This window comes from Podarcis muralis, chromosome 17 (assembly GCF_964188315.1).
Source record: "Podarcis muralis chromosome 17, rPodMur119.hap1.1, whole genome shotgun sequence".
NCBI lineage: Eukaryota > Metazoa > Chordata > Lepidosauria > Squamata > Lacertidae > Podarcis > Podarcis muralis.
The window spans coordinates 11,240,304-11,261,867 of NC_135671.1; the positions used below are offsets into that span (position 1 = coordinate 11,240,304).

The following is a 21,564-nucleotide window of genomic DNA, read 5'->3' on the forward strand; positions in this document are numbered from 1 at the left end:
TAAAGGTAAAGGTACCCCTGCCCGTACGGGCCAGTCTTGCCAGACTCTAGGGTTGTGCGCTCATCTCACTCTATAGGCCGGGAGCCAGCGCTGTCCACAGACACTTCCGGGTCACGTGGCCAGCGTGACAAGCTGCATCTGGCGAGCCAGCGTAGAACACGGAACGTCGTTTACCTTCCCGCTAGTAAGCGGTCCCTATTTATCTACTTGCACCCGAAGGTGCTTTCGAACTGCTAGGTTGGCAGGCGCTGGGACCGAACGACGGGAGCGCACCCCGCCGCGGGGATTCGAACCGCCGACCTTTCGATCGGCAAGTCCTAGGCGCTGAGGCTTTAACCCACAGCGCCACCCGCGTCCCATCACGTCATGATGTTTAGAACTCTGCAAATTAAATCAGTAATATCTCCATATTGCAAATGGAATATTGAGGCTAAAAGATATTGACTTGCCTAAGGCATTTTTTAAAAAAATTGTGACCTGATTATTGAAGAGAATACACAAGCTTTGTAAACAATGGCTCAAGTCTTTACCGAGTACAGTTGTCGAACGTAATCCGTTCCGGAAGCCCGTTCGGCTTCCGAAATGTTAGACAACCAAGGAGTGGCTTCCAATTGGTTGCAAGAGCTTCCTGCACTCAAGCGGAAGCCGCGTCAGATGTTCGGCTTCCAAAAAACGTTCAAATGTTTTCAGCATTTGGGAGCTGAAATGTTTGAAAATGGAGCCATTCAGGAGCTGAGGTTTGACTGTACTGTACTATATAGAGTGGGTTTGCTGCAAGGCTGGCTGCTGAGGTGGCAAGATCAGGCATTTTCCCTGCACTGCAAAACTAGCAGTGAGTTCACAACAGCATCGCCATTCCCACTTTGTATGGGACACCATTTCTTTCTTTCTTTTTAAAGAAAATCCAAATCTCAAAGCACACATCAAGTCCTTGTACAAGTTCTATATCTTTTAATACAAATTATTGATGGCATTAGTTGGATACAATGAAAACACACGTCAGTGTTGCATAGCTGCTCGGATATACAACTTCATTCCTTCAAGTAACTGAAATTAAGTTACTCCATAAATCCACTGTAAACGAGGACTCTGCAATCCAACTCAAATACTTTCAGAATCTTACACGCGCTTGCGTTATGAGAACAGGGGCCACTCTGTGGAGGCCAAGACTGGGAACCAATTCAGGGCATTAAAATCACTAGTACAGCATTATTCACATAAAATGAAGAAAACAATTCCTTTATTTGGTACAATTCAAGTAATTGCTAAGTGTTTGTTTAAATGCACAGTGCTTTGGACCACCCCCACAGTTAATCTGTACAGCAGCAGCAGTAACCAGGGGTCAGTATGTTATGGAGAGTGCCTTACACTCCTGGTGAGATTAGAAGCAATACCTCTGTAGTAATGTGGAGTTGCAACATATTTTGGGAAGGGGTGGAGAACATCACTCTGTTTAATTGCCTGCCTAGCTATCTCCACTCTCGAAGTTCTTGTAGTTCACCCAGAGCTGAATGTCATATTCTTTCCTGCTTTAAGATGGAGTTACTGCGGATCATCGTAAGTTGGCACATTCTGCTCCTCACTTGGGCTGTGTTTGCTCTTAAGGGACCGTCCAATGTATCTCCAGTATTCCTTCCGGATTATGTCTTTTTCTTTAGCCAGGATTTCACATAGCTACAGAAAGGAGAATTACAAGTTTGAACAGTTTGCATGGTTTATACCCGCCAGTTTGTTTATTATATAGCACCCCAAACGCTCTTGGTGTTTTGCCAATATAAGCAGAAAGGCAGTTCCCTGCTCTGGAAACCTGCAACAGACCAGAAGACAACACTGGATAGTGGAACTGGAAGAACTCTGCTGGGTCAGCAGGTGCATGGATCTGAAGCTACATTCTGCCAAGTTTATGGGTTTCATCTTGCCCAACGTGCCACAACCTGGTAACCCTCCAGATATTTTGGACTCCAACTCCCATCAGCACCTGCCAGAACTATTTTCTATTTTTCAGCAGCGGAATCCTAACCTAACCAAGATTTATCGAGACTAATTCTACAGGGATTGTTTCTAAGCCAATGATTTTATTTATAAAAGAGTTTCTATAATATTTTTTCACCCCAAAAGGATGGAATCCTCTGCTGTCGTTTTCCTGGGGAATACTCATCAGTGCCCTTAGAAAGGCTGATGTAGTAGTTATGTGTGGTATTCACCAGTGGTATTTATTTTAAAATATTCGAGACAAGTACCATATTTTTCGCTCCATAAGGCGCACTGGATCGTAGGGCGCACCTAGTTTTTAGGGGGGGGGGAATCAAGAAAAAAAAAATTATTTCCCCCCCCCCAGCCCCAAAGAGCAAAGAAGCCAAGACAGCCAGCGGGATCCATCCCGCTGGCTGTCTTGGCTTCCTCTTTAGCCACGCACAACCTCCCCAGCCGGGATCCTTTTTAGCCGTGGGGCTGGGGCGGGGCAAGCCTGAGCTTCCCCCGACCCCAGAGCAGGTCTGGGAGCGGCAGAAAGGTTGTGCGCAATCTTGCCTACGCTCCTGGAGCTTGCGAGGCGGGGAAGCCCGAGCTTCCCCCGACCCCAGCCCCCAGAAGGCACCCCGCTGCCCTGCGGAGGCTTTGCGCAGCTAACCCCAAGCTAGAACAGCGAGACGGAGCGCTGTGCAGCGCTCCGTCTCCCTGTTCTGGCTTTGGGCTTAGCCGCGCAGCCTGCATTCACTCTATAGGACGCACACCCATTTCCCCTTAATTTTTGGAGGGGAAAAAGTGCGTCCTATAGAGCGAAAATACGGTAATTGAATTCACTATTGATTCTCCAGTAGTAAATACCCAACAATCTTCCAATTTCCATCCCACTCCACACTAATTGATTTAGAATTCTTTTCCAGCAGAGGGAAATAAATATTAAGGTACAGCAAAGAACAGAAATTTAGCCGAGGTGATGAAATGACAGCCAGCAGGGCAACACAAAGGAAACATATTTAGGGTATCTTTACACCTTAAAATATAACACTGACCAGGGTGCAAACTTACCTCCAATGAGAAAAACAAATTGTTTTATTGGGTAGATTGTATGTGGGTATTTATTTTGCTTAGAAAGAAAATAGTTAACAGCAATTCATGTTCCTTTGGGAACATCACACACAGAGTACCAGTGACAACGTCCTGAAATGGCAAATCAATTGTTATCTCCAAAAGAAAGGAGAAGGCTTAGTATATGCAGCAAGATATTACATTTATATATATCCCATCTCTTGCAGAACGAAGCGGGTCAGTTCACTATTTTGTCACCTAATTCTGAATACAACCTTTAGCATTTTCCCCAAGCCCCATACACACCAACAATGAAGTGGAATGATGTACTACTGGAGTATTCATTCACATTACTGTACTCCCCTACCAGTTTCGGTTTTCCTAACCTCCTTCTGTTGCTTCCCTTTTCTCTATTTCTAAATTTTAAGCACCACTAGGCAGGGACCTGCCCTTTCACTGTTTATACAATATTGCAATATTAGTATAATGATTAAAAGGCATCTTTTGGAGTGCAAAAGAAGTTGGTAGAGGGCTTTATCAGCATGTAAAAAAAAGACTTTCCTTTTCTCAAAGCAAAATACTCTATCCAGATAATCTGGCAGCTCAGCCTGGCTTTTAAGATTTGGCAAAGCAAATGAAATACACAAAGTTCTCTCTCTCTCCTACATGGCAGGATAAAATACAAGCCTAATTCTCTTAATGGACACTAAAATACAGCTTTCCAACCCTTCCAGTCTAGTTTTTTTTTTTTTTTTTTGTCAACAGAAGACTGCATTTCTCGATGTACCACAGGTTATAACCAAGCCTTTAAAAAAAACCACCACAATTCTAACCAAAATAATAATAAAACATAGTGCTAAATCTAGACAGAAAGGCAAATCCTGTCCCTCATGTGTTGACTGGTAGCAGCTGGCTGAAAGCCCTTAACAATAAGTCGGAAGTTCTGAGCGCATATTTTAGGGATGAAATGGGAGTCAGCTGCTGTACAGAACAGCATACCGTATTTTTCGCTCTATTGGACGCACCGGACCACAGGACGCACCTAGTTTTTAGAGGGGGAAATCAAGGAAAAAAATATTATCCCCCCCCCAGCCCCAAAGAGCAACTTCTCCCAGAGCTTCTCGGGGCTGCGGGGGAAGCCCGGGTCCCCCCCCCCAGCCCCAAAGAGCAAAGAAGCCAAGACAGTGCGCGGGATCCATAGCCGCGCAACTTCTCCAGCCAGGAGCTAAACCTCTCCAGTGCAGCTAAAGAAGAAGACAAGGCAGCAAGCGCGATCCATCCCGCTCACTGCCTTGGCTTCTTCTTTAGCCTTGCGCAGCATCTTTAGTCTTGCGCAATGGGATGGATTGCGCCCGCTGTCCACCGGGGCTGGACTAGATGACTCCTGGGGTTCCCTTCCAACCCTGCAATTCTATGACCTCGGAAGGTGTTTGGGGTCTCCACCACTGGAGGCTTTTAAGCAGCGGTTGGGGGACCATCTGCCTGGCGTTCTTTAGCTGTGATTCCTACATTGTGAGGGGGCTGGGCTAGATGACCCTTGGGTGGCCCTCCCAACTCTATACAGTCCTACAGTTCTGCGGCAGGAGATCCACAGCCACTTCACACAATGCTCACTCCCAATTTTCATCTAAGAGACATGTGGCTTCAGTGTCTAGGTAGGTACCCCCCTACCTGCCACACTTCCCCCACCCCACTTAAGCTGAGGGAATTCCTGCCCAGAGAAGCTCCCAGCAATCACGGAGGAGGAATCCGCTGCAGCCGTGAGCAGCAGAGGATCCATGGTCCCCTTCCTTCTCTCCTCCGTGGTTGCTTTGAAGCAGGAAAGTGGGAGAGGAGCTGCTTACATGAGTGTAAACTGCCCCCCTCCCACTTTCCTGCTTCAAAGCAATCACGGAGGGGGGAATCCGCTGCAGCCTCGAGCAGAGGAGGATCCATGGTCCTCTTCCTTCCCTCCTCCGTAGTTGCTTTGAAGGAGGAAAGTGGGAGAGGAGCTGCTTACACGAGTGTAAGCTGCCCCCCTCCCACTTTCCTGCTTCAAAGCAATCAGGGAGGGGGGAATCTGCTGAAGCCTCCAGCAGCGGAGGATCCATGGTCCTCTTCCTTCCCTCCTCCATAGTTGCTTTGAAGGAGGAAAGTGGGAGAGGAGCTGCTTGCACGAGTGTAAGCTGCTCCCCTCCCACTTTGCTGCTTCAAAGGGAGCCCGGGACGAGGGAATCTGCTGCAGCCTCGAGCAGCGAAGAGGATCCATGGGTCCCCTCCTTCCCCCCTCCGTGGTTGCTTTGAAGCAGGAAAGTGGGAGAGGAGCTGCTTACACGAGTGTAAGCTGCTCCCCTCCCACTTTCCTCCTTCAAAGCAACTACGGAGGAGGGAAGGAAGAGGACCATGGATCCTCCGCTGCTCGAGGCTGCAGCAGATTCCTCCTCCGTAATTGCTTTGAAACAGGAAAGTGGGAGGGGGGCAGTTTACACTCGTGTAAGCAGTTCCTCTCCCACTTTCCTGCTTCAAAGCAACCACGGAGGGGGGAAGGAGGGGACCCATGGATCCTCTTCGCTGCTCGAGGCTGCAGCAGATTCCCTCGTCCCGGGCTCCCTTTGAAGCAGCAAAGTGGGAGGGGAGCAGCTTACACTCGTGCAAGCAGCTCCTCTCCCACTTTCCTCCTTCAAAGCAACTATGGAGGAGGGAAGGAAGAGGACCATGGATCCTCCGCTGCTGGAGGATTCAGCAGATTCCCCCCTCCGTGATTGCTTTGAAGCAGGAAAGTGGGAGGGGAGCAGCTTACCCTCCCACATTGCCGCTTCAAAGGGAGCCCGGGAGGAGGGAATCTGCTGCAGCTTCCCCCACCTCCCGCAGAAGCCGAACGCTCTTTAAAGGGGCTGTGCGGCTTCTCCTGGCTTTTCTGGGAGGTGGGGGGATTCCCCCACCTCGTAGAAAAGCCCGCAGGAGCCGCGCAGCCTTTAAAAAGGGTGCCGCTCTTGGGGGCTTTTCCCCCAGGAGGGAGAAGGGACTGCTGCAGCCAGTCAGTCCCTTCTCCCTCCTGGAGAAAAGCCCGCAAGAGCGCACGAAGCTTGTGTGCGGCTCTTGAGGGCTTTTCCCGCCTGCCTCCCCCCTGCATTCGCTCCATAGGACGCACACACATTTTCCCTTGCTTTTTAGGAGGGAAAAAGTGCGTCCTATGGTGCGAAAAATACGGTATATGGAAAGAGGCAAAATGGTTGCATAAAAAGTGAAACCCCTTTAATTTTTACATTTCCTTTGTAGCTGGGATTAAATAGTTAGCAATCTCATAATCACCATGCATGAAAGTAATAGTGACAGCAGCTATACAGCATATTAATAGTGCATCTTAAACAAGTAGTTTCCTCAGAATTATAACTTCCAGACTGCAGTGCATGGCAGAGAAGTGGTCTGTGGCATTTCTGTCCAATTTTCAATTCTGCAAAAATGGATAACATTCTGCAATTATGTCAATTTAAAAATCACTATCCTTTCCTTAAAATTTGTTTGCGGTACCAAAAGTTGGTGCTACCACATTCAAACTGACAGACTATTTATCCACTGGTGAGATTAAATTCTACAGAAGACTGGAGAAAGAGATCGAGTTCCCCATCTGCTTATTGCAACTAGTCTATTAAAAGGGTAACACAGAGGCTGAACGACTTTTAAAACTAACCTCTAATGCTTTGCTGAGAGTTTCTCCCTTGTTTTCACACTCGTTTTCCAGCATATCTTCATATATGTCCACCAAAAAGGCAATCAGGTAGGGGGAACTATGACTTGGCTGCAATTCCAGTAGCTGTCCTAAGAGGTTTGGATGTTTCGAAAGGCCACGATCCTGCAGGATCCTGAAATAAAACACAGCTGTGAACGCCACACTTCATTTGCATGTGGTCACCACACCATTTGCTGTACATTTACCAATCTGACGCTTCCTACAGAATGTGGAAATCTCCTATGGCCTATATAAAGTGATAAGCAAGCAAGCAACTACAAAGTGTCAGGTATCATTACCTGCAACCCATTACAGTGGTGCCTCGCAAGACGAAAAGAATCCGTTCCGCGATTGTCTTCGTCTAGCGGTTTTTTCGTCTTGTGAAGCAACCCCATTGGCGGCTAAGTGGATTAGCGCTATTAGCGATTTAGCGCTATTAGCGGCTTAGCGGCTAAGCTGTTAAAAGGCTATTAACGGCTTAGTGGCTTTGAATAAGGGGGGGGGGAAGCGGGGGGGGAAATGGCGAGACTCGCAAGACGTTTTCGTCTTGCGAAGCAAGCCCATAGGGAACTTCGTCTTGCGAAGCGCCTCCGCGACGGAAAACCCTTTCGTCTTGCGGGTTTTTCGTCTTGCGAGGCATTCGTCTTGCGGGGCACCACTGTAGTATCATTACCTGCAACCCAGTCAGTATCATGAATCAGTGCCAGGTATTCATTGTACTTTGGTCCATATACTGTATTTATTTCCCCCTATTTGAACAATGGGATGCGGGTGGTGCTGTGGGTAAAACCACAGAGCCTAGGACTTGCCGATCAGAAGGTCGGCGGTTCGAATCCCCGCGACGGGCTGAGCTCCTGTTGCTCAGTCCCGGCTCCTGCCAACCTAGCAGTTTGAAAGCACACCAAAGTGCAAGTAGATAAATAGGTACCGCTGTGGCGGGAAGGTAAACGGCATTTCCGTGCGCTGCTCTGGTTCGCCAGAAGCGGCTTAGTCATGCTGGCCACATGACCCGGAAGCTGAACACCGGCTCCCTTGGCCAGTAAAGCGAGATGAGCGCCTCAACCCCAGAGTCGGTCACAACTGGACCTAATGGTCAGGAGTTCCTTTACCTTTATTCAGAGGACAAGCGGCAAGATCCGCCTGTCCCTTAAATATGGCAATGAGCTAAGTGCAAGAGGGAACATGCACAGCTGAGAAAGTCCTGAAAAACGAAACAAGGCCCAGGAAAGCACCTCAACAGACCAAGCAGGATTCGGCAATTTGCTCAGCACTAAAGTCTACCCTATGGCTGGAGAACCTGTGGCTCCACAGACATTGTTGGACCCTACCTTCCATCATCTCAGACCACAGGTTATACTGGCTGGGGTTGGGAGACCTGGAGTCCAACAACATCTGGAACTCCGTGTGCAATCCGACTGGCCTCCTCCCAGATGTCATCTGGGCACCAGGTACAACTTTAATTCAACAAGGCAGGAGAACCTGCTCAGTTGACGCTGAAACAAAACCCCACCCCACCCCACCCCACCTCTCCTCCCTCTCGTTTTCCCCAACCTTAGACTGTACACAACACTAATGTCTCAAAACAAATCTGTCTCAAAACTGATCTGCAGAAAAGACTTTACAACCTGAAAAAGAGACACTGCACGTACTTTTGTAAACCAAGAAAATATTTAATAAAAATTATCTCTTTTTAAAAAAACAAAACAAGGCTATAGGCTCTTTTGGACCTGTGGTTACTGGTCTCGTTCTATTTTTTGTAGCCTTAAAAAAATATGAAGATTATGTTGACTGCAAGCCACTTTGCTCTATGCAATAAAATGGCTTACACCAATATAAATATGTTTATGTAAGCCGTTTACATTATGTAAGACACCCACCCACCATGTACAGAATATGCAACAAACAACAGTTCTTCACAACTGCTATCCCTGAATGCTAGGGGCAGCTTGAAAAATTACATGATTTTAATTTTTTTAAAAAAAAACAACAACCCTGAAGACAACCACATCCTCACCAGTATGTGCCTCCTCTACAATGTGACTCTTAAGACCATGTATCACCTGACATTTTCTTTTCAGATCTTAAACGCAAACCCTCCAGAGCTGGGTAGTGACAGTCTTTTTCTGGTACCCGAAGCTGATCAATATCACTCTGCACATGCAACAGCACCTGAAGCACTTGGAGAACTTCCACCTCTCTAGCAAACCTGCGTGGAGGACACAGCCCTTCTGCAAGCCATTTTGTGTCTGCACTCCATGCCGTTTTGCAACTCAGTCATCCTCTACTTGTGTTACAGTTCGCTACCCCTGCCAAAACTGGGAGCAGAAAATTATTTGGAGTAACTCCTTCTTACAGCCTCTGGAATTACAAAATATCTGGAATTACAAAATATCCAGGGCTCCATGTACACTATGCTAAAAATATGTAAGTTATGCAATCAAAAACAAATGGGGGGAAAAGCATAGGTTCTGCATCTTATAGCAATTAGGCAAACTGAATAGATTTACGTTTTCTGTCTTCTTTTGCACAATTTCTTTCTGGTTTTGCTAGTCATGGTGGTAAAGGAAATGTACTTAGAGCTTACCAACCATAGGAAATTGTATTCCACAACTGCATTGGCTGCAATAGGCACCGCCCACGTACATTCACAAATACCTCTGCAGTGAAACTTGTTTTAAAAATGAAAGCAAAATTGTTCAGGAAGCTGAACCCTGGGCCTGCTACTAGTACAGCAAGCCAGTGTGGCATAACGGTTAGAGCATGGGTAGGCAAACTAAGGTCCAGAGGCTGGATCCTGCCCAATCGCCTTCTAAATCCGGCCCATCAGCGTGTTTTCACATGAGTAGAATGTGTGCTTTTATTTAAAATGCATCTCTGGGTTATTTGTGGGGCATATAATTCGTTCATTTTTATTTTTATTTTCAAAATATAGTCCGCCGTCTGCCCCAAGGTCTGAGGGACAGTGGACCGGCCCTCTGCTGAAAAAGTTTACTAAGCCCTGGGTTAAAGTGTTGGACTCACTGGGTGACCTTGGGCCAGTCAACATCTCTTAGCCTAGCCTACCTCACAAAATTGTTGTGAGGATGAAATGGGGAAGAGGAGATGAACACCACCTTGAGATCCTTGGAAGATAAAGGTGGTAAAAAGGTAAAGGGACCCCTGACCATTAGGTCCAGTCGTGACCGACTCTGGGGTTGCGGCGCCCATCTCGCTTTATTGGCCAAGGGAGCCGGCGTACAGCTTCCAGGTCATGTGGCCAGCATGACTAAGCCGCTTCTGGCGAACCAGAGCAGCACACGGAAACGCTGTTTACCTTCCCACCGGAGTGGTACCTATTTATCTACTTGCACTTTGACATGCTTTCGGACTGCTAGGTTGGCAGGAGCGGGGACCGAGCAACGGGAGCTCACCCCATCGCGGGGATTCGAACCACCAACCTTCTGATCGGCAAGTCCTAGGCTCTGTGGTTTAACCCACAGCGCCACCCGCGTCCCTCTGAAGGTGGTATATAAATGTAATAAATAAAATAACAAATACTAGCATATTCTGCACTTCAGAATAGCCGAAGCCACTAACAAATTTATCTCACCCTTTCAAATAGTTCCAAGCACTTTCATTATGGGGCACCATCTTGATCATTTCTAGGGTAAACCTGAAAAAGAAAAGCAGAGTATTTGATAAAGGAGAGTGGAAATATGGAGTCATATTTTATGCACATCAAAGTACACATTTTTTCCAAATAGCAGAGAGTAAACAGCGTTCAGCACAGAGTAGGTGGTATTCAATACCAGTCCTACTCAGAGTAAACCCACTGGACATGACTAGCAGGCTCATTAATTTCAGTGAGTCTACTCTAAGTATGACTTAGCTGAACACAACTAAAAATGTCTTCTCTCCAATAAACAAATTTCCTACCAATGAAAAGATGTTCTACAGATTCTTTTTTTTAAAAAGTAAAAGAAAATAGTGGGGAATATCTCAAGCTAATACTATAGAAAGTTTTATTCACAAGGCAGAAATAATCCAAGGGCATGCGTTTTTATGTCCTTAGCTCAGCTTTCAACAACTTGGTGCCTTCCAAATTTTGAGGACTACAACTCTCAAACTCTGCTGTGCTGGTTGGGGCTGATGGGAGTTGTAGTCCCAAACATCAGGAGGCATCAGGTTGGGAGAGGCTACTTTATCTAATGGTTGTTGTTGTTTTTTAGTCGTTTAGTCGTGTCCGACTCTTCGTGGCCCCCTGGACCAGAGCACGCCAGGCACTTCTGTCTTCCACTGCCTCCCGCAGTTTGGTCAAACTCATGCTGGTAGCTTCGAGAACACTATCCAACCATCTCATCCTCTGTCGTCCCCTTCTCCTTGTGCCCTCCATCCTTCCCAACATCAGAGTCTTTTCAGGGTGTTTTCTCTTCTCATGAGGTGGCCAAAGTATTGGAGCCTCAGCTTCAGGATCTGTCCTTCCAGCGAGCACTCAGGGCTGATTTCCTTAAGAATGGAGAGGTTTGCTCTTCTTGGAGTCCATGGGACTCTCAAGAGTCTCCTCCAACACCATAATTCAAAAGCATCAATTATTCGGCGATCAGCCTTCTTTATGGTCCAGCTCTCACTTCCATACATCACTACTGGGAAAACCATGGCTTTAAAACCCAATATACTAAAACAAAAGAAAAACCATGCAAGGATATATAAGCAAGCATCTGTGATGTATCCTTCTGCCTGTGACAAGTGTAAATGGCCTCAAACGAAGTTGAGTATTTATTTTACTTACTGGACTTCTCTCTCTAAAACAGCAGGGTCGTTATAACCAGTTGTGTTTGAAATGACAAAGTATCTTTGGTTCCAGACAGAATTGTTTCTGACATCATCTTTCAGGAGCTGTTCCACATACTCCAGTTCATCGTCCCACAGTTTAAATTCCTAAAAGCACAACAATAAAGGAGAAATGCTAGAAGAAGGAAGTACATTTGGGAAATAGCCTCATTTCCACATACAGCCGCAACTGAAGCAATTCTAGATTTTAAGAGTTAGGCAACAAAAAATTCAGGATGAATAGAACAATAAAACAAGACAGTTTTTAGCAAGCCAAGATGCCCATGAGAAAAGCAACGATACAGACACGGTATAGCATCTTGAATACCATACACAGGAGAATGTCATGAGAGTCATGTCAATAATTTACCATTAATCATGAGATTAATTACTTATAATCAAGAGTTAGAAGGGACCCCAAGGGTTATCTAGTCCAACCCCCTGCAATGCAACCTTGATTAATCATTTCAAAGCAGGAATAACCTGTATACATAAATGACAGTTCCCAACATTCTGTCACACTCTAGTATGACCAAGAAACTGAACCCAAAATTTGGGGCACCTTTTTGCTTCCTTAGCAGTTTGGTCAATGGTTGTCATTCATTCCCAGGGTTAGGAGGTTCGGAAATAAAAGTGACGCAAATGGGAACAAGATTGCAGAGGGGGCAAAACCTGCCTTCTACCCACCATAGTGAACGGTGAAGGGATTCCATGCCCAGTGGCATTCCCCAGGGCTCCTTGCAATGTACAAGGTCCCCACCCCAAATCTCAGTGGGCATTTTGCTACTAAGAGCAACATCAAAATACCTGAATGACCCACTGCCTGTGCTGCCATGCATGGTAGTTCTTGGCATCCTGGTTAAGAATGTCTGCTATAAATTCAAGTTCCTGGGATGGATCCTTCAGCCACTCCACCAACACTCGTCTGTGGTGCCTAAAACATGAAGAAATCCTTATTTAAACAAAACTAAAAAAAATATGTGGGTGGCGCTGTGGTCTAAACCACAGAGCCTAGGGCTTGCTGATCAGAAGGTCGGCGGTTCGAATCCCCGTGACGGGGTGAGCTCCTGTTGCTCAGTCCCTGCTCCTGCCAACCTAGAAGTTCAAAAACACGTCAAAGTGCAAGTAGATAAATAGGTACCGCTCCGGCGGGAAGGTAAACGGCGTTTCCGTGCGCTGCTCTGGTTTGCCAGAAGCAGCTTAGTCATGCTGGCCACATGACCCGGAAGCTGTACGCCAGTTCCCTCGGCCAATAAAACGAGATGAGCACCACAACCCCAATTGTTCACGACTGGACCTAAGGTCAGGGGTCCCTTTACCATTTTTTAAAAAACCCAGCATCCCTTCAGTGCCTGTTTACTGTTTAGCCATTTTTTACTGAAATGCAATCCTGCCAAGAGTGATGGATAATGGGCATTTGCACTTGAAAACAAAAACGTTCAATGGAACAGTAATTAAATGAGTAGCACATCGTCATATTTGGTTGTTTCTGATCTTGTAGTAAGAGACAGCTCATTAAAGGCCACAATGTTCTATCACACAGCTCGGCAACTCTCCCACTGAAAGTGCGAGTTGCACCCACTGATGAACATTGTGTTTTGAGTTTATACAAGGCAGAAAGAAAGCTGTCCTTGCAGCAATTAATCAGCTTATTCATTTGCACAATTTCATCATTTGATGCCACAGTCACCAAGCAAGTGATGTACATGTCTGAATTTGCCAAGTTTTCTGTGCAAAGTATTAATAGACATCAATCAGATGGGGCACAGAGTCCCACCCACAGATGCAACACCCCAATGCATGCAGTCTTAGCATGGCATCTCAGGAAAACCAACAGACTCTTGCCCACAGCTTTCCTGCTAGCAAAAGGATTTTCAGGCACTTTACAAGAGCCACATGGTACTGCCCTGCTTTGTCAAGTGCTGGAAGATGCTGTAGCTGTAACAGTGTAAGCTACCAGCTCTACTGCTGGACTAAAGCAGCCTCATAGGGCTTAGGCTGCCCTTCTGGGTTTGAGCTATTGTTGGACTGTTAGCAAATGAGGAAACAAAAGAAATGCAGGCTGTTGTGTTAAACTGAGCCTGGGGTGGGAAAGGAAACAGACCGAGAACACAGTAAAAAAGCATCTGCCAGCCTGCCATATTCAAGCCAAGGGCAAATAAAGAGGGACAAAGGTAGCTGTGAAAACAGCCATCAGCCCAGTTATCTATGGCGAGCACAAACTGAACAAAGGTGATCAGACAGGGAAGTTTACAAAGGTAATGTTATTTGTTATGCTATAAAGAACTAGTAAGTAGGCTTTTGACCATTTCTTGATGGACCTAGTAGCTTGGCTTATAAGGACATTTTGCTCACCTTCTCAAAGCATTGATGTGGACGTCAAATTATTGTTGTTTCTCATTAAGAATGTTTATAAAGAATTTTGAATTTTATATGATTGTGTGTGCGCCCCCCCCCAAATCTTTTTGGTTTGCTGCATTTGACCTTATAATATATTAACATACACCACTGTAATTCTTCTCAAGTTATATACAGAAAATGGACAATGAAATGTTGCTTTGGGTTCCTCCCCCCTTTCTTTCTGTTGCTGTTTGTGCATGTTTGCAAACACTCCTACTTTCTTCTCGTTTTTCTAGAAGCATTTACAATACTGGCATTTCTGCAAAACGTATTATGTATGTTGTGTCATCATATAAACAAAACCCTCCTCATCTTAAGCATTCTTGCCATGTACAATGGTCTCCATGTAAGGATTCTGCACTTATAATTTAGAAAGGGAAATAACTTTCCTTATCAAAAAGGAGCCAGACATTACCAGACTTGATAATTCTTTGGCTGATCTTCAATGATAGCTGTGATATAATTGAGTTCCTCGTGTAGATCTTTGTTCAGGGACTGCAGAAGAACCCTGCGGAAATGCCTGCAGAAGAAAAAACAATCATCAGACAAGAAAAATATTCTTCAGCAAAATGCGAGACCCAAAGAAGAATACTCAGGAGGACCTGCTCCTTCAGGCGGCCTTGGTGCAGCCATTCAGAGATTTAAAAGTGAACACCAGCACTTTTCATTGAGGCCAGCAACCATTGGCTGTTGGAGGACAGATATTGCATGGTTCTCCCCCATCTTCTTCCAGAAGAAAGTCTAGCCATTACATTTTGGATCACCTGCAGTTTCTGTATATATATATTTAAAGAAGACAGCCAAACTTAGAGCTCATGACAGTAATCCAACCTCAACCTCAAGGTTACAGTGCCATGCATTAATGGCAGCCATGTCTCATGGTATACAAGTCTCACATGAGCAATAATTTTCTGCAAGGAAAAAGTCTACTCACTTATTTTGCAACAAGGCCTGGGAAAGAAGCATTTTAGCACAGTTTCACTACTAGTTTCTGGGGCTTAGTTAAAAATACATTTTTAATCAAGCTATTCAGATAAAAATTACCCAAATATTAGAGATTCCACATAAAAATAAAAGAAATTCAGACTCAACTTCTGGTTTTCTTCATGTATACTCAGCAATGCCCAACTAACAATAAATGACAGATTCATCAGCGCTACATACCACACAGTGTAGTTCGCAGCATTAAGATCAATGGCATCCCCCGTTAAGTTGAAAGCTCTTTCGCTCCTTTCATCACATTGCAGAACAGCCCGGAAGTAATCATATACATCTTTAACTAGAGAGAGAGAGAGAGAGAGAGAGAGAGAGAGAGAGAGAGAGAGAGAAATCGCTTTATGTCAAATCACTCTCTGGGCTTCCTTCTTGGTCAGAAGAAGCCAAAATACCTATCTAGTCCACAATCCTGTTCTCACAGTGGCCAACCAGATGTTTATGGGAATCCCTCAAGCTGGCTATGAACACACTTGTCTTCCCCAGCGACTGGTTTTCAGAGGCATACCAGGGCCATTGCTGGAGGCAGTACACCAGCCATCATGACCATCAATTGTCTTATCCTCCTCGAAGGACAAAGATCTTCTCATCTCTTCCCAAAGTTCTACTGCCAAAACCATTCACATCCCTGATGGCTCAGACCCTGGGCTCCCTAGACTGGCTCCCTATCCAGCATAAACGCCCTGTGGCCTTCAAAGCTCTCCACTGCTTTGCCCCACCCTCTCCCTGCCCTTATTACCTGCCACGTCCTTGCCTGTGATCTTCCCTTCTCCAACTCTTGGCACCCTAAGCCATTTTCAGTATGATGCAACACCTGTAACAGTGCCAGTTCCGCAGTTTGAAGCAGCCAAGTGGGTCTATATGGGGTAAGGCCATCTTGCAGGTAACCTGGTCCCAAGTTGTTAAGGGCTTTCTATAATAATAGTAACACTTTGAACTTGGCCTGCTAGCAAACCGGCAAGCAGCGCAGGTTTCCCAGCTCAGGTGCTATATGCTGGCAGGGTCTTGCTCTGCTGCATTCTACACAAACTGCACCTTCCAGATCAAGAGAAAGTGCCACACAGTTCACATTGCTTTCTTCATCAACTCTGCCTGTTCACCCTTATGCCTGGAACTCTTTCTCAGAAAACCAACACAGCTTGAGTCTCTCTCTCTTTGGTCACCTCCCAGCCTCTTCCTTTAAATCCTTCTTCAAAATGGCTTTAACCTTTAATTACCATTTTCAGTTGAAGTTAACTTGTTAACATTTGTCGTGAGTTAACTTTGCCTCCCCTCCTCCCTCTTTGTCACTCCCACTGTTGACACTTGGATTGAAGACTCGGAAGAGGAAGGAACCTGTCCTCTCTATTTTTTTGGCTTATTGTGTTTTATTTACATACTTAACAAAACTTATATACTGCTTGATTGTAAGAAAACCTCTAAGCAGCTTACAGAAATATTGTTTTAAACCCACCCCCACCCACTGAAGGTACAGTAATCTGGAAAATGCACCTAAAACGTAAATACCCTTTTGGTACGTTTGTGTATCAGAGAAGTACCTAATGTAGCTTGCTTTTAATGTAGCAGCATTAACTAGCATTAAAGCTACTGATTTATCTGCATCTAGATTATCTACTAAAAACAACAACTCTGACACCTCTTTATTGATGGTATTTTCTTCTGAAGAAACCCAGGGCAACCAAGCGTCGAATAAGGTTTAAATGTGTATCCCAGCTTCTCATATACATGAAGCTTTAATAGCTTTCTAATATGTGGGTGGGGTTGTAAACAATCTTTAGCCCCACCTAAGTGCTAGTAGCAAGTGCAGTTCTAGTCTCACACCCTCTTTCATGACCTGAATCATCCTAATTGCCTTACTCTGTCAGTTCTACTTCTGAATTCCCATAAAGACAATAGTAATGAAGAATGAATCACCTTTCTATGGCCACACCTCTAGTTAGGTGGGCATACCGATTTTATTTTTTAACCGAAGAACTTGAAACTTACACTTTTCACTATATATGATCTGGACTACTGGATTTGGCCCATCATCTTGAGGTACTGGCTCAACATCAGCCCATTCCTTCCTATCCCTGTAAAAAAATAATAATCATAATTTGACAACCAGGGGGAAAGTATGAAATACTAGGACACATATAGTTCAGAGCTACTGCCTAAAGACTAAGGTTGGTTCGCACATGTGGGCAGCACTGCATGATTCCTTTAGGCAATTTCATCACTGCCCTGCACCCCATCCACAATTTCCCTATTTTCAACTACATGTTTCATGACATTATAAAATTCAGAGTGTCTCTCCATCTATGCTAAGCACAGCGATCAGCCCCTCTCCAGAATAAGGAAGCCCAAGAAAGTAGACGAGGCTATTTCCAAACAGAACTGGGCATCCTTCGTTTTAAAAACCCAAGCCTTGCTTAGATGAATCTGTTTCATTCATTTATCTGGACATTTACACCCCGACTTGCTAAAAAAAAACCCACCCAAACTCAAAAGACACACAAACCTAGCAATAAACCAAACAGCAGGTTTGGGGCTTGGGGCTTTCATAAAAGAGGCATCTAGTGATGTATGGAAGTGAGAGCTGGACCATAAAGAAGGCTGATTGCCAAAGAATTGATGCTTTTGAATTATGGTGCTGGAGGAGACTCTTGAGAGTCCCATGGACTGCAAGAAGATCAAACCGATCCACTCTTAAGGAAATCAGCCCTGAGTGCTCACTGGAAGGACAGATCCTGAAGCTGAGGCTCCAATACTTTGGCCACCTTATGAGATGAGAAGACTCCCTGGAAAAGACCCTGATGCTGGGAAAGATGGAGGGCACAAGGAGAAGGGGACGACAGAGGACGAGATGGTTGGACAGTGTTGTCGAAGCTACCAGCATGAGTTTGACCAAACTGCAGGAGGCAGTGGAAGACAGGAGTGCCTGGCGTGCTCTGGTCCAGGGGGCCACGAAGAGTCGGACACGACTAAACGACTAAACAACAACAACAACAAAAGAGGCACCCTGAGGTTACAATCCTAAGCACGCTTACCTAGGGGTCGATGCCATTGGACTTCATGGGGCTTACTTATGAGTAGATGTGCAAAGGTCTGAGCTCCAAAACTCACGCTCTCTCTCCATATATAATTAAGTTTTGGAGCGCAGTCCTTTGCACGTTTACTCATAAGTAAGCCCCATATATATATATATATATATATATATATATATATATATATATATATAAAACACTGCATTCGCACATACCTGTACAGGACGTAGCCGTCGGTGTCCAGGAGCAGCCCGGAGTCCAGCTCGCTGTCCCCAGCGGCCTCGCCTTCCGCCTCCAGGTGAGGAGCGCAGGGCTCGGGGTCTAAGCCGCCTTCCCCGTCCGCCATCATCACAGCCGCCTCCCGCCCACCCCGGAAGAGAGGAAGCGGCGGAGGCTTCCCTATGAGGAACAAGCGCCGCCCCGCGCCATAGAGGCGCAGCTGCTGGGCCTAGAGCGCCTCCATCACGAAAGAGCCGCGCCGGAAGGAACGGGAGAGATTCACAGCGCCCTCCTTTCTCTCTCCGCCAACGGGAACAAGGCTTTTGCCATAGAGATAGGAAAGCGGAAGTCGCCGCACCGGAAGTGCAGAAAGAACAAGATGCCCAAAGAGCTTTGCGTTCCTTAGTTCCACTTCGGGTACTCAGGTGAACGCCTTCATTGCCATATGCAAGGCATCGTAGGGCTTTGCCTCTTCTGTACCTTTAATATATATATTGATCTATATTGATAAATAGCATACTTAGATCCGTGGTTCCCAATGTGGGGCACACGCGCCACAGGGGGGGCAATTAATTAACAGTTAATGGCCTATTAGGCTTCCTCCACGTGAATAGGAATTCACTTTTTGAATAATAAGAATTATATGACACGGTGGGTGGGGAGTCAGGATTTTAGAGATGCTCAGGTGGGGTATGGCCCAAAAAGGTTGGGAACCACTGATTTAGATATACATTATATACATACATGCATGCATGCATATATATTACATGTCTTGCAAGGGAACAGGATCAGGATCACCCTCCTGAGAATAAATAATTTTGTGGGTGGGAGATGAAGAGCATGATTATTTCAAAGCACTGCAAATACCTGCTTTAAAGGGTAAAGGTAAAGGGACCCCTGACCATTAGGTCCAGTCGTGACCGACTCTGGTTGCGGTGCTCATCTCGCTTTACTGGCCGAGGGAGCCGGCGTACAGCTTCCGGGTCATGTGGCCAGCATGACTAAGCTGCTTCTGGCGAACCAGAGCAGTGCATGGAGGTTTAGTCTGCAGCCTTAATTTCCAAGTAAACATGCACAGAGCTGGGCTGTACATTTTGCTTTTATGTATCATTACTTTGGGACGCAGGTGGCGCTGTGGGTTAAAGCCTCAGCACCTAGGACTTGCCGATCAAAAGGTCGGCGGTTCGAATCCCTGCGGCGGGGTGCGCTCCTGTCGTTCGGTCCCAGCGCCTGCCAACCTAGCAGTTCGAAAGCACCCTCGGGTGCAAGTAGATAAATAGGGACCGCTTACTAGCGGGAAGGTAAACGGTGTTCCGTGTGCTGCGCTGGCTTGCCAGAGCAGCGATGTCACGCTGGCCACGTGACCCGGAAGTGTCTGCGGACAGCACTGGCTCCCGGCCTATAGAGTGAGATGAGCGCACAACCCTAGAGTCTGGCAAGACTGGCCCGTACGGGCAGGGGTACCTTTACCTTTACCTATCATTACTTTGGTTTTCTCTATAAGCTAAAATAGATCATTACAACCCAGTCTAGACAGATCTCCATGGGAGAGCAGGAGTCTTCAGACAATGCACACATGCAGAGTGACATCTGGATTGCTCATCACAGTGCTCATCCAAAGAACTCATAACCCACCTACTTTCAGCAGCCAGAAACACCATAACCAGACACTGGAGAGACCTGTCAGGAGTAAGCATGGACCAATGGTACCAAATAGTATGGGAAACAGCCGTACTAGAAAAATTAACTAATAAACTGAAACTGACACGGGGACAAACAGAAGAAGACGCCTTCACCCAGGTATGGCTCCCCTTTATCACATACACAGTCCAACAGGACAATGACAACAATCCACCAACAGCATACAAATCAATATGGCTAACCTGATCCAAAACACCCACCCACCTCACTCACACACAAAAACAAAGATCACCACAGCCAATCACAAGCAAACAATCACACCCTAGGCCAACCCCAACCTCTCTCACCACCAAAGGAACACAAGTGAACAACACAAGCAACGCTGACACCAAACTCTACATACATTAAACATAATAGAAACACCGCCACCCGACCCCACCCCCATCCATCTTCCCTCTCTCCACCCCCTTTCTTTTTTCTTTTTTTTTCTTCTCCCCCTAATGCCTCAAAAAATGAAACGGATTTGTAAAAATATTACATGGGGGGGGGGAAATACGAGGCATTACACTTACTTCTGTAAAACAAGAAAATCCTTAATAAAATATCAAGGATTAAAAATAAATAAATCACAGTGCTCATCCAGATCAGACCCCATGTGGCTTTTTACATACCTGCTCATCAGCTTTATTAAAGACGGACCCCAAATTTTGGGACCTCCTCCAAACTGATGCCAAAGTTTTGTACTCATTTAATAAAAGCTCGGCACATCTGCAGCTGAGCCCACAAGCTTTGCATGACTAGACTTGGAACTAGTTTGCAGGGCAGGAGACGCTGCTGGGGGAGCAGTGGTTTTTATTATTGTGCCCTGTGATCTCCTCTACTGGAACTTTAATAAACAAGCAGTAACAATGATTTCCTCAATGCCTTAAAAAGCAAGGCACAGTTCACTATAAAATAAAATAAAATAAAAAATAGTGCTGGGCTGCTGTTATAAAAGGCCAGCAATTTGGCCCGAATTGCCAAATACTGGGGTTTGCTGGGATCTCCTCTTTTATTCTCTAGAACAGGGTTTCCCAAATTGGGGTCTCCAGCTGTTTTTGGACTACAACTCCCACCATCGCTAGCTAGCAGGTCAGGGATAATGGGAACTGTAGTCCAAAACAGCTGGAGACTCAAGTTTGGTAAACACTGCCCTAGAGCAAATGGGGATTTGTGGGAAAGAAGAAATGTGGAGTGGCAGTGGAGAAAAGCTGGGAGGAGTGATTTTGTGTTTTGTGCCTCTTGTTCTCTAAACTAGCAGTCTGAAAAGAACTCTGGAGACGTAAGGACGACTTTTGTGGCCATGCAAAATGTTTCCATTTCTGCTCAACCCTAAACATAAGAAAAGAGCCCTGACTACAAGCTTGCAATAAAGGTTTAACATTGTTATCAGATCCCTGAAGTGTCAACAGTGAACACACATCGGATGCTATGTATTTTTTCTACTACTGTACCATGAAGAAGAGCTCATAGCTTGTAGGTTGTCAACACTGCCCTCCATACATTAAATTTTGAAACTTAAAGGTAAAGGGACCCCTGACCATTAGGTCCAGTTGTGACCGACTCTGGGGTTGCGGCGCCCATCTCGCTTTATTGGCTGAGGGAGCCGGCGTACAGCTTCCAGGTCATGTGGCCAACATGACTAAGCCGCTTCTGGCGAACTAGAGCAGTGCACGGAAACGCCGTTTACCTTCCCAC

At 45.8% G+C, this 21,564-nt stretch overlaps 1 protein-coding gene across 1 annotated transcript; it reads right to left on the minus strand.

The window, feature by feature from the left end:
• Window positions 1-928: 928 nt before the first annotated feature.
• On the minus strand, window positions 929-18,398 carry FNTA (farnesyltransferase, CAAX box, subunit alpha). Its single transcript, XM_028712388.2, has 9 exons — window positions 18,183-18,398; window positions 16,928-17,013; window positions 15,113-15,227; window positions 14,364-14,468; window positions 12,356-12,482; window positions 11,508-11,656; window positions 10,329-10,391; window positions 6,701-6,872; window positions 929-1,674 (listed from the first exon to the last, which is right to left on the minus strand). Exons 1-9 carry the CDS (start codon window positions 18,314-18,316, stop codon window positions 1,543-1,545), a joined length of 1,083 nt encoding a protein of 360 aa, XP_028568221.2. The 5' UTR covers window positions 18,317-18,398; the 3' UTR covers window positions 929-1,542.
• Window positions 18,399-21,564: the final 3,166 nt, after the last annotated feature.

What these genes read in the sequence shown, in the direction of transcription:
- FNTA (XM_028712388.2), bottom strand. Translation starts at nt 18,316, where the DNA reads ATGATGGCGGACGGGGAAGGCGGCTTAGACCCCGAGCCCTGCGCTCCT. An exon ending in ACAGGCAGTGGGTCATTCAG is followed by an intron (nt 11,657 to 12,355) that starts GTATTTTGATGT and finishes TTGTGCTTTTAG; the next exon opens with GAATTTAAACTGTGGGACGA. An exon ending in GCTTGGAACTATTTGAAAGG is followed by an intron (nt 6,873 to 10,328) that starts GTGAGATAAATT and finishes GTTTTATTTCAG; the next exon opens with GATCCTGCAGGATCGTGGCC.